Raw genomic sequence first — 18,397 nt, 5'->3', positions numbered from 1 at the left:
TTGACATTCCTTGACTTGACATTTTTTATCTTTTTTCATCGCATTTTTCATTTGACAAACTTTACTATTTGTATTGAACGCCGTCCTCCGATGAATGCCGCCCTCTATTGAACGCCGCATCCAAAATTTGGAGTTTGTAATAAACGCCGCGGCGTTCTTTAGAGGAAATATGGTAAGTACGTTGAAATATCACACTCAGTTTTGTTTGCAATGTCAAAGTTATGTTGTGTTGATAATGATGGGAGAGTCCCTTTGTTTTCCGATGTAACACAGATGCTTTGGTACTGAAAAAATTCAATATAGAACAAAAAAGTGAAACCTCGTCACGGAATACAAAATGTTTATTAGGTGCAGGATGAACTGAATAAGGTTCTAAGTTGCAAATTCTAGTTGTAAGCTTAATTTGATTACCTGGCCGCTGTTAACAGGTAGCTCTGTCTATAGGGCATTGTGGGATGTAATCTGACCCGATGACAGTAATCTTTATACTGTTGCCGCTATCAGCTAAATGTGGCTTCTTCAAATTTTGCACTGCTATGATATGAAGAATTTAGAAGAAGACGTTCCTTTCCTTGGAAACAGTGGTGCCACTTTGCAAAGGCATTATTACTTTAAATGCGTTTAGATCGATGGAAAAAGAAAGCCAAAGATTTCCGCCTGAATTTGGAAGCCTACGGAATATTACAAATGTTTATCTACTTACCTACAAGAAACATCTTTTGTATTTCATCGTTGATTAAAGTCCTTAAGCAAATTTTGCTGGGCATATCACTTGGATTTTCGGTGACTATTTTGTCAGTTTCCTATGAAACGGAAAATGTTCCGCATCTGGCTTTTGCGAGTCCATGTTTGGTTTGAATGCTTCTATAAATTGGGATTACATTTGTAGCCTAGCTTCGGTTTTGGACGTTTTTGTGTACTAAATTCCGTCAAACAGGAAAAGTTAATTAAAAAAAACCATATGCTGCTCCACAAGGCTCATATCTAGGCCCCTTCTCGTTTCCTGTTCGTAAAGAAAGTTCATTTCATCTCTTTTTTGTAGGAAGCCAATATGATTATCTAAAAAGAACCTGAAAATCTTTTACTAGCTAGTTAAATAATTTCAAACTTTTTGAAGTACGTGCTTGTTAGAGAAACAATGGTTACTGTAAACCTTTTTTGACACGATACTTTCTCTCCCTAAAAGCAAAACTATTGTATGTCTTGACGATGCACAAGAATGTGGCGATTCCAACCATAATTGGCAAAGATTGTAAAATGATACTTTCCAGGAAGGTTTATTGCTTAAATTAGTGTACCACCTTCAAAAGCTATTTTGTACCCTTGCGTTTGAGGTAACAAAATCTGACTTATATCAGCAGAAAATGCAGATTCTTAGCTATCAATGTGTGTCTCAGGTTTTTATAATTCCTCCTCTCCTTGAAACTATACCCTGTCAAAAATTGGCAAACAACTATTCTTACCTCTCATAGCTGCATTTGGCTATAAAAGACGGACCAAAGCAAATAAAAAAGCCGTGTGCAAAGTTTTGAGCCATTGGTTCCTTGGCTACAAAATAGCTTTTTCGTACCTGTATGTAGAGGAATTGTAAGTCCGATTTTACTGATTTTACTGATCGCACTTGCAAGGTACACTCGTAAACCAACGTGTAATCCGGGTCAAGTCACTTGAAGCTTCAAGATAAATAAGCCTGTTTAAATAAACCTGGCCGTACATGGGATGCATGCAAAGCATCCATAATCGGCTTAATAGGTCAAGAGATTTTCAGGCCTCAACTAAAAGTTTTGATAAAGAAATTATGGAAACCTTCGTTTACATGGAATTTTTTAAATTTTAAAAATTTCTGTTTGCTTCAAATTTGGTATCATTGTGTGTCTTGAAAGTTCGGCTACTTGAATGAGAAAAAATCGAAAAATGGATGCTTTCATCCAGAAAACGTTTACCGTAACCTTGAGTCACTAAGATGGCTGGAAATCATGTTTACCTTCCAAAGAACTCATTGAAGAAAATATCTTTACAGTGACATTTGAAGATAAAATTTTGCTGCTATAATCCTCTACATATTATAATTATATAACTGAGGATTTTCTGAGAACTCTTAATTGTATTGCTTTTTTCAGGTTCTTTGAACGAATTGTCAATCATGTATCGCGACATATTGTTATCAATGTTAGAGCAGAGACATATGCATCTCAGAAGAACCACGCTAAATGTACTTTGTACTTTTATGTTGATATCGGTGCTAAAAGTTGCTCAAATACTATATGCCAAATAGCTACATTTTAGAAGAGAAGAAACATAACATGAGATCCCTTGAAAAAGAAAGTCATACACAACTTTCTATTTGTCAATGAAACAAAAAGTAGACCAGCCTGCAGGAGTGTATGGCAAATAAGAAGGTGAATGAAAAAATGTTATAATATTTTATTATATGTTATGATGTTCATGGTATATAATTGTGTTACTTCGATTTTAAAACTCTTGCCATTCTTCAAAAATACCCTTTTAGGAATAATTTTCCACATGCCCTATAACATAATCACATATCTTTATTCAAATATTGACCTATTATCTATATCTTTCTTTTAGCCAGTTAGAGTTGAAATATGGTATAATTTAGTGCTTTCTCATTGGGAGATGATGAAATTGCGCAGAAAAAAGTAATCGTTGGTTCGGCCCTCAAGCCCACAGATTGTGGGCTTCAGTTAGTTATAACTGATTTCTTATAAAAACAAATGAGTGCATATGTTCGATTCTAACCCTAGCCCTTTACTCGGAATAATTAATCATACCAATTTATGACTATTAATCATGCTTATTTATGACTATCAGGTCGAGCAGTATGGAAACTAGACAATTGCAGTTTAGACAGTGCGTTAATGGCGCAGCTTAAATTAGATGCCCTAATACTGTTTGGTATTAGATAGCAAAGCGAATGGAATTATAAAAAGTTTCTTTTGCTATGCGTGTACTCTATACACTACGATATGCAAAAGATGAGCTCATTTGTCGTGCCGTTCATCAACAAAGGCCAATTTCACCCCCAATTAAAAGCTGTTTAAAATAGAAGTTTTGTCGATGGACTAAACAAAAGCTCAATATCACAGCTTATTTCATTAGAACATTCTTTTATGTCTTGAAGACGCACCAGAGAAAGATATAGGAAAATTATATTTTTCGTTGAAAATAGAACACTGGGCAAAATTTTCTTTCGGATGTTTTCATAAACAGGTAGAAAACACAAACGATGTACATGAAAGGCAAATAGGTATGATTTTATCATAAATACCTTGGCGCCATCACTTGGAGCAGATTGGAGAGGTCAAATCACTCCTCTAATAACAGCTCTCTTTTAAACTCGTATATCAGCTCACGGTATGACAGGTTTGTGAACAAGCGGTTGCGTTGGTTCAAATTAGTTTCTAACAGACTGAACACCCAAGAACAGGCTGAACACCCAAGAACAGGCTGAACACTCCAAGAACACCCTAAGAACAAGCCATAAAATCCCCCTTAAGCGACTGAACACCCTTAAAAACATATCAAAATCGGCATATCATTCGAAAAATAATTTGGTCAATCAATCAAAATAAATTTTGAGACGGGAATGGGCCGGATCAATCTAATGCTGTTGGTGTTGTTACAACTATAATAGTGCTAGTTTGAATTTTGTTTGTTTTGCAACTTGTAACCTTAGTTAGTTAACCGCGTTTAGTATAACAGGAAACAACAAGAAACAACAAGAAACAAAAGAAAACGAAAACAAACTAGAAGAAACGATAAGGAAACAACATGAAACGTTTTGTGACTTTGCAGAAACGACTAGATCTCCAAAACGAGGCAAGCTTATCCATCCACGTGGGCATTGTCATCTTCGTTGCAGTGGCCTAAGTATTCGGTCATGTTGTTCTCCACCGCAAAAGCTGTTGTTATAGATGAGGTTACGGAAACCCAGTGATAATGCTTACTTAGGCCTGGTTCAAACGTTGCGCTTCTCATGTGCTGAACCTAACTCGAGAATTAAGTACATGAGGGGCGCGATGTTTGAATCAATTTGGTACGGCAGATTTAGTTAGGAGCGGCAGACTAGTTTGGATCGGCAGAGCTTGCCGAGCGGCACAGCTCCAGCACGGCACGGTTTCAAGCGTCGAACTTGTCATTAACAGAACTCAATGCATAATTTTATTCAATTTCTTTTCCTTCCCAGAATTCATTTCTTTCTCGGAAGGCGCATGCGTTTCAAAGAAATATTTGAGATTGCGCGCCTTAACCAAGATACTTCATGTAGCAATCCTAAAACCCATTTGGCGCGACATGATTAAGTTCGACGTTTGAAACGGGAGTCGCACTAAACATGCTCAAGTGTCGCTCCAAACAGAATTAGGTTCGGCACATGAGAAGTGCGACGTTTGAACCAGGCTTTATGTTTCTACGACGCTAATTTTAGCAAAAAAAAACAGAAACTAAAAGAACAAACTCCAATATACTAGAGGAACAAGCTGTATAGGTTGACAATCTACTTTTTGAACAATGTTTTGTTTGGGAGCCTAACTCTAAAGCCTCTATAAAATTTCAGTAAGTTCCTAAAGCAGTTGAATTCAGGGGGTGGGGGGGGGGCTTGATTATTAGCCAAGAATTTAAATTGCTTTATTTCGACCTCCCGGTAGTTGGTCCATGTTAATCCCAATGCCAGTGAGATTTGTTCTTACAATGCTGACACTTCATATCAGGCTTTCATAGTTTAATTCCGCTTATAAAAATACCATATCTACATCTACTATCATAGCTATTAATGCAGGATTTCCACTAAATAAATAAAATTGTGCCGCAGTTAAAATTTTTCCAAATCGTTTCTACTTGTTTCCTAGTTGTTTCTTACTTGTTTCCTAGTTGTTTCTTACTTGTTTTCTAGTTGTTTCTACTTGTTTCCTAGTCGTTTCTACTTGTTTCTTCTTGTTTCCTAGTTGTTTCTACTTGTTTCTTCTTGTTTCCTAGTCGTTTCTACTCATTTCCCGTTATAGTAACCACGGTTATTTAGCACCTTTTGCACATTCGATTGTTTATAATTCCTTTTGTTATCTAATTGCACCTTCAGGTTCATTTGGGATTTTTGTATCTTTATTCAGTTTATCTAATTAACCTTGGGGGTAGTATCTTTTGTTATCACTATTATTTTGTAGATACCTATAGCTATGTAGTATTTCAATTAGTTCTTGCTTAGGTTATATTTTGGGCGTGTTATTTTACAGAGTTAGTTAGATTCATGGTTAGGAGCGATAGGGTTAAGGTTTGATATTATGTATGTTTAGGTTCTCGGCGATTAATTAGAGTGGCGAGATGCTTGTAAAAGATCCTGTCGACATGAAGTATGGATTTATAGAATACGTATTTGGATTTATGGAATCGCGCGTGACGATTTATTGATTCTGCATTATTATAGTATAGTTTGAATGGACAGTGCTTGTGAAAGACTGTGCCTGTTATAAAGAGGACGATCGACGTTACGGGACAACCGTAGAGAAACATTGTGAAGTTGATAACCTTTCGTGGAAAGATCACATGATCGGAAGATGGACGTTTGAAACACTATTTATTTGTCTCTTTGTCTCAATTCTCATCGGAGGACTAATTTATATCGACGGTAACGATAGGGTGGATTCATTTGGCAAAACCCCTATTACATTTGGTGTTTGTTTGGTTGTAGCTTGCGTTTTATGCAAATAAATCGAAGGCGATTCTCGCCTAGCCGGGGAAGGTATGCAATTCTGCTTTGTGCTTTGCCTTGCAACACACGTCATGCATCGCAGCGACCGCACCGCCACGCCTTACTTGTGTTGCTCAGCATTTTAGTTTAATGGTTGCTACCAGCAAAGTTATATAGGAAGTTTATCTCCAATCTCATTTTGCTTGTTTTCTACGTTCACGTTTTCTAATTAACTCAGTAATACATTTGTATTTTTTCGGCGTTATATCTTTTAGTCCTATTAACCTCGCAGATTTTAAATAGACTTTCGCGAATCATTTATTTGTCCCTTGAGCCATACTCTTATGTTGCACAGTTATGCCTCTGTTACCACTCTGCGTTAAAAACAATATGTATTTAAATTTATATAGCAAATAAATTTATATTTAAATGTTAATATGTATATTTCGAATTTTATTAACCACAACTCGACACAGATTAACTTACACGTTGCTTTTACAGCGCACAGTTGTAACCTCCAAGCTTCTTTTATATAAGATTTCCAGGTAGACTTCAATAAAGCAAGTACTTCGCAATATGATTTTCTTGATTTTACGAATTTTTGCTCCACTTTAAAACATGACAAGTGAAACAACTTCCAGGAAAATTTGGACTCAAGTTGGTTCAAATTCTATGGTATTATTATCTTTTGTAAGTAGGAGCGGCTTCAAAATTTCAAGAAGTGAAAGTTATTGCTTTGAATAAAGTGGCCCAAATTTGCTTTTCCTAATCTGCTTTTTGGTAAATTTGCTTTGCCTGATAAAAATTTTTCCGCAAGATTTGTGTCGAAGTCACGTTATTGTAGCCTGTTTTTGCTGCCCACAACAGCATTCACTTTGTGTAAATGTGCACAAAATCCAAATGGGACCAAAAGAGCCTTTTTGCTCTTGTACACACGCACAATTCCTGAAAGAAACTAAGCTCAGAAATATTCCCTATATTCTTTATTGTTATATAGATTTTCATAGAGTGATTTTCATAGGTTCAACTTGGGGTCAAAAGCCTTTATTCTTAAACAAAAGATGACAATGATCTATTGTTTTGAAGGAATAAAACTTTCCAGGGCTGGAGGAGAGATTGCCCCCTAGTTGTCAAAAATACCTTGTTGATTTTGGTGCTGCAATTTTTTAGAAGATTTCTTTAGTATAAATGCGCTAAATGGTTTATTTTCAGAAAGAAAATAGCACACAAAACCATACCCTGGGTACCAGACTCACTATATATGAAATAAAATAGAGAGTCTGGTCTAGTGCGCCCCATTCTCGTTCTGGTGTGCTGATATTAACCAATCAGGAGCGAGTGTACAGATTTCTGTACGTTCAAAGGTCACAGCGAAACAATAAACTTGGCTCTGGTATAAAACATTGAACAGAACAGACATAAATTAATGCTAGCGACTGTAACGATTGAGTTTGAAGATGCTGTTAAAACTGTACTCAAAGAATATTTTCCGCATGTTGTGGAACTGTACACAGAACAGCATTGAAAGCCTTGTTTGTAGAGAGAAGAGACACCTTCGCCATATTGCCAACTGGCTTTGGAAAGTCTCTGATATTCCAGGCTGTGCCTCTCGTCGCAAAGAAATTAGGCCTTGTAGTGAAATGCAGTAGATAAGAAACACCGCAAGGTGCCGAGAACAAACAACAACAAACACAAGTAAATCAGTTATGGCTAATATTTCCCCCGGCATGCAGGGCTTCGCTTGTCGTATTGGCCATATTTGCTGTGGCGAACTTCCAACGTGATGATTCTAACCGCCGTGGTGTCCAAGCGCGCTGCCTTCACAGTGAGGAAGTAGACGTTGAAAGTACACACAATTTATGTGGAAAATTACAAAAGACTATGATTAACAATTTGATAATGATTAACATTTAATAACTGCATTGTGCTAACTTTAATTTCATGCTTCGCACATGTTTTTTGCTGCCAAATGGCGTTTTGAACCTGATTTGATTGTTATCTTGAGGCAGAAAAGTCTATTACCACTGTATTAAAAATGTCGACTTCGAAGAACTAAATAAAACACATTTGCTTCAAGATTTCCCGAAACTCCCCTGACTACTGAGTATCTTTATTATTTATCTGACAGTCTTGTTTCACAGGCCTAGTCTGTTAAATAGACTTCAGTTCTTTCAAGTAAGTTCACCAGAACGAGAATGGGGCGCACTAGACCAGACTCTCTATTATTTTATATAGTGAGTCTGGTACCCAGGGTAACAAAACCAAAGATAGCAGCAAAAATGACATTTCAAAGCGAAAATCCTTTTTCTATTATTTATTATCTATTGTCTATTATGTACGTCAACTGAAGCAGAAATAGACTCCTAATCGCTTAAAATGATGATTTCCATCCAGTCTTTAAAAGGATTATTTTCGATCATTTTCTTAATGGTAACCAGTAGTAAAATTTCCTAATTTTGGTACTTTGGGGTTGGTGTCTTATAGACGGTTGCGTAGAAGAGGTTCGTTTAGTCTTCTTCTCTTTGTAAGAATACGTTGCACAGACCAGTGATGCAGAGTAGTAAAAAACACAAGAGCAACAACAAAAACATGATTCAGAAAAACAAGGAGTAGAAAAAAGTAAACCTGGTTGGTAAATCATGACACCGGTCGGTATTGCCGTCGCTACGGTTGAGCGTAGGGGTATGACACCCAGGGGGGCCGGAAGCATTTTGAGGCGGCGAGGGCAGCTACTCAAAATGAGCACATTTTCAATGACAAATATAAGAATTAAAACAAAAAAAGATATAACATAATACTTTGGTACCAATAAAACTTTCAATCTAAGGGGTTTAAAATCTCCCAAGATAATTTTCGTCTTTTGGACCTTAAACAAAATCACTGGCAACTTTCTCTGTGCAAACATCGTCTATACGGTCATTGAGCAAACAGGCGACAATTTTTGTACCATTACTGACGACAATTTTCAATAATTCATTGCTCCAGAAAACGTTTCCTGAAGATCTTAAATTAGGAGACATAACTCCACTATTCAAAAGTGACAAAACTACAGAAAAACGAAACTATCGACCTATCACAGTTCTATCCGCATTATCAAAGGTCTTTGAACGGCTTCTCTATGCTCAGATGGTTGACTTGGGCCTCTTCTATTTAATTTATATACCAATGATTTATTCTTAATGGTAACTGATGCTGCAGTATGTAACTTTGCTGATGATACTACGATTTTCGCAGCTGACTGTCAATTGGATAAAGTTTTAGAGCGGCTAGAAACTGATGCTCTTATATTCTACCAAAATGGTTTCCAGAAAACTTTTTGAAATTGAATGCAGGGAAATTTCATCTTCTTACTTTTGGAACAAACCAAGATGACATTAAGATCAAAATCGGCCAGGCCATTGTTGACGAAAGCTCTGAAGAAAAACTGCTAGGGGTGATAATAGATAAAAATCTTAATTTCAAAAGTCACGTCTCAAATTTATGCAAAAGAGCCCGCCAAAAATTGCATGCCCTTGCTACAGTTTCGCCATTTATGGGTTCTGATAAACTGCGTCTCCTAATGAACAGCTTCATAAAAGCTCAGTTTAGCTACTGCTCCCTAACTTGAAGGTTCCATGACAGATGTCTGAATGCTAAAGTGAATAAAATCCACGAAAGAGCACTCAGAATTGTTTATAAAGACAGTTATGCTGACTGCGAAGCATTGCTGACTTTGGATAATGCAGTATCAATTCACAAACGCAATCTACAGTACTTGATGATAGAAATATACAAAACCAAACGTAACCTGAACCCTAGCTTCATGAGTGAGATTTTTGAAACAAGAAATGTACATTATGATTTGCGAACTAAAAATAATATTTGCATTCCAAAAGCCAGGACAACTTCTTATGGTATAGAAACTGTGAGATATTTAGGTCAAAAACTGTGGCAAACACTACCTCACAGTATAAGAGAGTCCCAATCATTGGCAACATTTAAAAAAGAATTAAGAGCACACCCTATAGAATGCGACTGTAGATTGTGTAAAATATTTATTGCTGGGTTAGGTTTTATTTAGTACATTATACCATAAACATTTTTAATATTGTAATCTTGCATAAACATTTTATCGCTATACCATATCAGTCGTTGCATAAACATTTTTAATATTGTATCATATATTTATTTAATACTAATTCTTTATAGATAGTTGGCCTAAATTAGTTCTTTATAGCTATTAGACGTTCATTTGCGTATTAGTACGCCAACTTTAAAAATATTATTTATTATTAATAATTGTTATGAAGGGTTGAATCGTGTAAAAAGAAATATTGTATTATTATTATTATTATTAGGATTATTATTATTATTTCCTACATTTTAAAGTGTTATCAAAACGAAGAGCATTATTGTAGATGAGTTCATACAATGGCACCCAATATTTTATTTGCTTATATATTTATTCCATTCGCATAAACACAGTGCCATTTTCTCAAGGGCACAGTGCTGCCTCCGCTGCCCCCGCTGCCCCCGCTGCCCCCGCTGCCCCCGCTGCCCCCGTGCTTCCAGCGCCACTGATGGCACCTCCATTGGAAAATATCCCTTTGCCAAAGCGAGGAGTTTTTTGCCATTTAAAGGTGCTTCATCTGCAAAGTTTCAGACATGTTGGCAAATATAGGTTAGGAAACCACTTTGTTGGCAAATGAAACTTGAGCACAATATAGCAAGCAATGGCCCTGTCGGTTTGGCTTTTGGCTACACAGACCCTCAATTCATTCCTCGAATGCAATTTGGCTCTTGATTACACAGACCCTGTACTCGCAAGGAATCAAATCATCCCAGGGGCGTAACTAGCAGGGGTGTGTTCGGGGGTGTGACACCCACCCCAAAATGTTTTATGAGTTTGTTGGTAAATTTTTAATAAGTAGAAAAATTCCCTGGTTTGTCGGTAAAATCCTAAATTTCCTTTCATTTATGTCTTCGTCGGTAAATTTTACTGGTAATGACCTTCCACTACCCTAGTCTGGAAGGTCAAGCTATGCCACTGAATCACCCATTCACCTTTTAGATGCCAATCAAAGCAAAATGATTTAAACTTTTTCTGTCTGTGATGCAAAAGCTCCTCCAAAATCTTTAATTAGACTAATAGTTTCAAAGCACTCTCAAAGTTTCATTTTTATTTCTATTGAAGTTGAAATCCTGAAAAAATTCTTTTGATACTACCAAGATCTCTTCAGCTGCTGCTCCGCAAAAAGTGAATTTCTTTCTAGACCTTTCAGATAGTGAAAGGAAAAAAAATTGTTGCAGATAGCGTAAAAAGTTTTACTAAAATTTGCAAAACTTTTAAAAACACATAGTACATTATATTGCACCAGGATTTGTTGGCCTGGTTCGTTGCGGAAATTACTAAACTGCTCTGACAAAAGTCGAATAGATAAACATAAAGCCGGAAACCCATTGAAACCATAAGAAATTAAAACCGAATTATAAGTGGGGAAATTGAATGGGGCTCTCTTTGATAAGTCTGCGGGATACTGGAAAAATCAGACCCCATGACCCTAGGACCATCAACTAGGGGGTAACGGCAAGTCCGTCGTTGATGGTTCATCGTAGTTAATGGTCCTTTGCAGGCCCAGTTTCAGGAATTTTTTATTGGGGAGGGGGGGGGGGGGGGTGCAAGTTTTTATCTACCGAGTACATTTAGGCAGCATTACACTGTGTCCATGCAATCAGAATATTTTAGCATTGTTAATATTTAAATTTCAGCTATTACAAAGCAACTTCAGCTGTAAAACTATTAGTTTTATGAAAGTTCTAAAAAAGCTTTTGTGTTCATGTAGTTTATTCAACCTTTTGAAACACTCAATCGAACTCTTCTGTTCTTCAACTGGAACCACTTCTTGATAACAGATAAGTTCTGTGAAAAGTATTTCTCGCACGAAATTAGCGTGAGAGATTGTAGACGATCTGGAGCATTGCGCTTTGCTGTTTTAGAGACGGGGAGCCACAAAATTGAGACTAGGGGGAGGGGGTTAGAATCAAGTTTAGTGACATATGAGGACCCACCATGGTTGGGTCCGACGCGAAAGAAATTTTATGACATTAAGCCTACTAGAATGGCTAAAAATGCATCTCCCAGACTAAAATTGTCTCTGTTTTTGTCAAATTTCTTGGGATTAATTTTCTTCTGTGATGTTCCTGAATATCCTCTTCTGGATCAACGGAAAAACTGAACTGCAGAACTTTTTAATATCTTTAAATGTTTTTAAAAAATTACATAAAGGACAATTTTTCGTCCGAAATATAAAAAAGATTCTCTACCCATCAAAATCCAAATTTTACCAATCAAAATCCAAATTTTACCGACTAAAACACAAATTTCCATTCATGGGTGGGGGGGGGGGTGTGTTACACCCCCACACCCCCATAGGACCGGCCCTGGTCCTATGGGTCATAGAGGTCCTAGGGTCATATGGGTCCTAGGGTCATACGGTCTGGTTTTTCCAGTATACCGAAGTCTGCTGCTTGGTACCAATCTTGCTTTTCGCACACAGAAAAGTTCAACCATAGGACCGTTTTTTTTACAAAACCGATTTATGTAGGGGTGTGACACCTACAATCTTTGAAAGCTTTAGACAATCGGAAATTAGAGAGTAATCAAAAAAATCGTAATTCAATGATTATTTATTTACGTTAAGAAAGTAGTATAGCACAACGCCAAACCATTTAAGGTTAAAGGTTCAATAAATAAGGACCTAGTACAATTTTATTATCAAGTTAAAATTAACTTTTTATCAGTTGGAGATTTTGTACTCCTCATCCTCCCAAAACTACCTGTCAATTTATGCGCCTGCTTTTCGAAATTTATGCCCATGTCAGTTGAAAAGTTACATACAGTAACACTTAAATATATATATATATATATATATATTTATTTATATATATATATTTGAATTCCTTTGGATTTTAGTCACTAACTCATTGTGAACGATTTTTTGCAGATTTTCTACACATGTATATTTGTTTCTTGTTTGTCAATTTGCTTAAAACTTTGCCAGATTCAGCGATGACGAGACCATAAGTTTTAATTTAATATCTAGCCAGCCATTGAAAGTGGGCTAGCCCTCCTAAAAGGGTAGGAAGGCTAAAAAGCACTGCAAGCATCATTTCAATACACGAGTGGGCTTTTTGCCCCCACTGAAATAATTATGTTGCGATAAAAATTCTACACTCTTTTTCATTAGAATAATGTTTATAAGAATATTCAGGCTCAGAATCACCCAATTTTTCAGAATAATAAGAATATTGCTCAGCTTCAGCTCGCATGCCTGTCTCTTATTTTTCAACTGTTACTTGTTTTGCCATGTTCATTACAGAGATTCGTTCGCTTTCCTGGGTACCACAGCCACATAAATTCAAGTGCGGGAAAAAGATAGGGGCGGAGATCTGTACCTAGGTAATTAGGGTAGAGAATCGCATTACTGAAATATCTCGTCTTTTCAAAAACCTTGTTTCTATTTGCGAATTGGCGATGTTACCCTGAAACCATGTCACATTTGTTTCATCTAACCAATCAGAATGTCACAGTGTACGAAGAATACTGGTACTTTTAGACAGTTATTCTTTATATACTTGCTTTTTAGATTGGAAACAATTAAAGTTGAAGAATTTGGTCTTTTCTGACTATTTGCTGATAGGATATGCCTCAAGAGATTGAATCGTTGATAATGGACAAGAAAACTTTTCTGTGGTGCCCATGCTCAATATATGAATATTAATAAAGTAAACAAACATTCAAAAGGTTTTCAAAAAGCCTACAGATAACGGACCCCTTGAAGCCCTCAAATAAACTTTTAGAACGCCCAGGTTTATTTGTAATTTACTATAGCTATTAGTCTATTTTAGCCTACATTGCAATGATGTAGATTGTGGACGAAGGAACTTTTCTAACAACTATGTTTGACGGGTGACGCACCATAACCAGTCTCATTTCAGCAAGCGTTGAAACTTTCTAGAACATTCTAAACGGTCCTAGCAAGCAATCAACTCTAATGATCTGAGGTCATCAACTTACCTACATCGTTAGCAGTTAGCTAAACCACCAAGTGCTTGTTATCAACAACTACAACATTTTGTTAGCAGCAGTAGTTAATCTCGGCGTGTCCATTCTCATTAAAAGATGTACCCAAGCTAATCCGGACTACCTTAGGCAGCCTCCCCCCCCCAATAAGAATGTCCTTCCGACGGCGCTGGTTTCACTGGAATTTTCTGCTGCAATGAAAACATTTCACCGCAGTGGTTTGCTTGTAATTCCTGTCCAATCTTCAAAAATATTAACAACGTAATAACTAGTGACCAGAAAAGTTTAAATGACATGAATTTTTCGTTATAAACTTATTTCAACATGAAGAAATCTGAGGTCCATTTTTGACAAAGCCCTGTAGATAGCGAGATACAAAATCGATGACGTCAAGCATGAGCAACACAGTTTGGTTTGGCAGCGAAAAATGCAGAGAAGTGAGGATTATGCTCTTACCAACTATGATATGCTAGAAATGTATATTTACAAGTAAAGCTGTTATAATTGACTAATTGAATGCAAGCGTCGTATTCAAGTACAAAAAAACATAACAGCAACACGAGTTTGATATCAGCTTTTAATAAAACAATGAACTGAGCTAACTACATTTAAAACAGCAGCATCTCTAAGCAATAAATGTAATCTAGTTTGCAAGACCATTTGTAATTGCTCATTTCAATTACGATATGTATTATGCATGATCAGAACTTGAACAATATGCATCAATGATGAATGGATTTGCTAATGGAAAAGATGCAGGGCTGCATAGCCGTAAATGAATTGTGTCACGTTTTGAGTAAACAGTAATTGACTGACCACCGACTAGGCACTTCGCTGGCATCATTTCCCACTTGACTACGTATCGCATCACGTCTTATGCGGCCGGAGTCATCTGATTCACACTGCAAAAAGCACTGCCCTGGTTTATTACACTAGATGACCAATACCTTCGAGAGGTAAGCGTCGAGACACATTTCAACTTAGCAGCAATAGCGGGTCATTGCCATTTGACTGGTTGACTGGTAAACTTTCTAATGTACGTTAATTTTGCTTATAATCTCTTGTCAATTTTGCAACGTACACAATTTTGGGTGCAATTTTCGGGTCTTCAAATGAGCGAAAAGAGGGAAAATTCATTTTATAAAAGTAGTAAAATTTAAAGACTGTCATTGTAATCAGATCAACTTTTTTTGGCCTCGATTGATTGGGTTATTGTCTATGTTCGCCATTGATTTGACTGAATAAGGAAAATCGAGTTTAATGCACTTTGGGAAGATTGTATTTGACTTCACATCCCTTAATATATCGAGACGAAGTCTAATCAAACCCTTATTGTATCCACTTGATTGGGTTATGAACCTCTGAATCTTGTTTCCGTTAGTAGATGAAACAAAATTAGAAACTTTTTCTCGGGATGAAGTGGTCGGCAGTGTAATTAGACTTAATAGGTAGGTTTAATTAAGCCTTTAAAAATTGAGCCAATGGCACTTCCTGGGGGAAGGGCAGTTCCTGAGGGAGGGGCAGTTCCTGGGGGATGGGCAGTTCACTAACAGCCAGTATGTGAGTCACAAATGGTGATGATCCAATAGCAAACCATTAAAAGGAAACTGAAAAGCCCAAGCCATGCATAGTCAAAGACTTGTAAACTACTTGCGATTCTAGTTAAAAGCACAAATCTGAGTTCCACGATGGAACTTCCATAACAAAACGAAGTAGCTAAATATTGTTGAAAAAGCACCCCTTTGATTCTATACAACCAGTCCCTTCTAAATGCACTTGAAAATATTAGGATATTATCAGCCTTTTACCAGCAAAGTTCAGCGATAACTTCTTCAAAATATCGTTGATTTATTTCTGCGGATTTCCATATTGTCACGCGTAAATAAGTTGGCTATGGCCTTTGACTGAGCCACTAAAACCAGTCTGTCCATATGGTGGGGAGGTAGGCTGTATTAACGTATCTGCATCAGAAATGCGTGTGCTGTTAGGTGATGAATAATACTGTGTTGGTCGAGGATAAGGTACCTGCGAAGAGTGGTAGTCTGGGAAGCCTGGGAAGGAATTTGGCTGCGAATAATAAGCCTGGGTCCATGGTTGAAAAGGCCCGTGGTGTGTCAGGGAGGGTACGCCAGGACGTGAAGCTGCTGGCTGTTTTGGGCTCGATGACAGATGATAAGGGCTTTGGATATCACAAGGTGTCCCTCCTGGAAGCATGCTATTTTGCTGTTGCTGCTGTTGGTAGGCCATCGTCAACTTCTCCCTCTTTCGCCACTTTGCTCTGCGGTTTTGAAACCAAACCTGCATAGAAAGAAATAGAAATTCTAAGCACTTCTACTAATCAAGGCACAAAAATGTTGGCAATAGCTATTTAGTGGAATAAAGAAAGGGATAAAGTACGAGGTAAGGCTTGATTGTCCAAATGTTTTACTGTTGTAATACGGTAAATGTTGAAATTGCAAGGATTTCTGCAATTTCAAAGTAAAACAATTTTTAAGAAGGTTTTTAGCAAGTCTCTGTATTCTGATAATTGTCTGTTCTCTTTTAGGGTATAAAAAGCCCTCAAACTAAATCCGGATCCAATCGAGCTTTAATCATCATCATTGCACACACTCTCCTGAAATCGAAGTATGATTTTCAAATTGTCTATAACTGAGGCTATATTTTTGTTAATTTTCTAGGTGTTTTATCTTGTTTAATGATATAATGTATTTGTTAACTATTATCCAACCCTCAATCTGGGAATGTCTAACCGAGAAAATGATTGACGATGGCCACGCGACAGGAACCGTCACTGGTAGTGGTTACTGGTGGCGGTTATTGGCGGCGACGTTCTTGGTTGGAGTCAAGCCGTTGTGCCAATGTTCTTGATGTAAGTAAAAGTAAGAGTGCCAATAGAATTCTTACATGCCAATAATTCTTAAGTGTGATGATAAAATATATCTTTAGAATTATTAAATTTGGACCAAATAACTTAAAAGAACACCCTGGAATGCTTCTAATCAAATATGCAAAATCCGTGATGTTTTTTGGCTTCTAACTACTGGGCTTTTTTAAACCTTAGCACGCCCTTCTGACAACTCTAACTGAGCAGAACATGGACTAGCTCCACAATAGATTAGATGTGTAATCTTTTCACAAAAATATTCAAGTTAACTTCTAGGAATCTTAGGAATACATTAACTGAGCTAAGGCTACTACAGAAAAACTCTCAAAAATGGAAAGCAATGCTTCTCATTTAGAAGTGCTAGGTCTTGGACTGGCCTCTCAGCTGAGTGTAAACGGATATTTTCCCTGAGCAACTTTAAAAAACCATTCGGTCTTTTTATCGCTGATGTTTATATTAAATTACTATATTCAGATTAACGTAAGGTTTTTTTTACAATTTCTAAATTGCATATATTGAATTGTAATAAGGTTAATTTAATTTTTATGCAAAAGCCTTTCCTTTATGTTTAAGTGGAGCGTCCCTTGAAAATAAGCATTGTTTTCTAAAATATGTGAAATGAAATGGGACAGAAATTAGGATAGTAGAATGACAACAACAAACAAACAGTAACACAGTTATTTACACTAAACTTTATACAAGGACAATTGATAGCTAAATAAAGCAATAATAATTAACCACAAACAGTGAGATACAAAAACTTGGTTAATTAAAAAACAAAAAAAGGAAACTCTAATAATTGATAATAAAAATTACATTGACTAGGCTGCTATCAAAGGAATAATGATATAGAAGCGTTGAAGGCGCTACATGCGAAAAGAGCGTGTTGGCTGAAATGTTGGGTGAAATTTTGGCTCGTTTGGCCAGGGCTTAACTGGTCATAATTGAGCCGGTGAGGCAAAATCACTCAAGCGGTAAAAGGGCAAAAAGACGATTCCGCATATGGGCTCATTTAAGTTGGACCAAAAAAACCAAGATTATCAAAAGTTAGCATAATTTTGAAAGGTTGGTTATATTTTGCTCGCTTGCTTTATTGATTTCAAAAGTTTTCAGCCAGAAATTGTGTGGTTAAATAGGGTTTCAAAATTTTTAAGATATTTTTTGCTGCAGCCCTCGTACGACCTTTTCAGGAAGACTGTTTTCGGGTTTATTTGCAAAAAATCCACATATCATTTCAAAATTAGGTTTATTTTGTACTTCTAAATGAAAGGGTGTTGTAAGCGAGTACTCTTAGTCTTATATCATTATGACAACTTGTTAAATGAACACTCCCCAACTTCGGCAACCCCCTGCATACGACTTGTGGTAAAAATTCCAGATGTAAGCAGTACAAAAATCTTATGAAAACTCTACGTATCAAATTTCTTTTTTCATGACAAGACCTTCCCCTTTAACATTCATAAGCAAATCAGACTTTTATATATGGCCGACATCAGGATGTTGTAGGAAGGCGGCGTAGCTGTGAATGTGAAATCATTTTCGTGACAAAGTAAGGAGGACTCATCTGAAATGTCATTGGATTGAGAATTGAAATTCTTTGCACGACAAAAGACAGCATATGCACGAAGAATAAGGTCGGCTTTGACACCGGAAGTTTTCTCCCTGTATGCTACAAGAATATGCTTCAATTCTTTAATAGTCAATGCGCCAAGATCTTCTAAACAATCAACTTTCTTTTCCTTCGGCA

General features: G+C 36.8%; 1 protein-coding gene across 3 annotated transcripts in view; it reads right to left on the bottom strand.

Annotated features, from left to right (window-relative positions):
- Positions 1 to 14,210: 14,210 nt before the first annotated feature.
- Positions 14,211 to 18,397, bottom strand: part of LOC135686944 (paired box protein Pax-3) — a 35,533-nt gene continuing 31,346 nt past the window's right edge. For all 3 annotated transcript variants that reach the window (XM_065203352.2, XM_065203354.2, XM_065203353.2), the window contains exon 3: positions 14,211 to 16,064. In XM_065203352.2, coding sequence (XP_065059424.1) covers positions 15,639 to 16,064 — 426 coding nt within the window. In that variant the 3' untranslated portion in view covers positions 14,211 to 15,638. The remainder of the gene's footprint in view (positions 16,065 to 18,397) is intronic.

Source organism: Rhopilema esculentum, chromosome 6, assembly GCF_057945365.1.
Source record: "Rhopilema esculentum isolate cy_ngs chromosome 6, ASM5794536v1, whole genome shotgun sequence".
Lineage (NCBI taxonomy): Eukaryota > Metazoa > Cnidaria > Scyphozoa > Rhizostomeae > Rhizostomatidae > Rhopilema > Rhopilema esculentum.
Note: the sequence above shows the minus strand (reverse complement) of the source record. Positions and strands in the feature narration are given on the sequence as shown.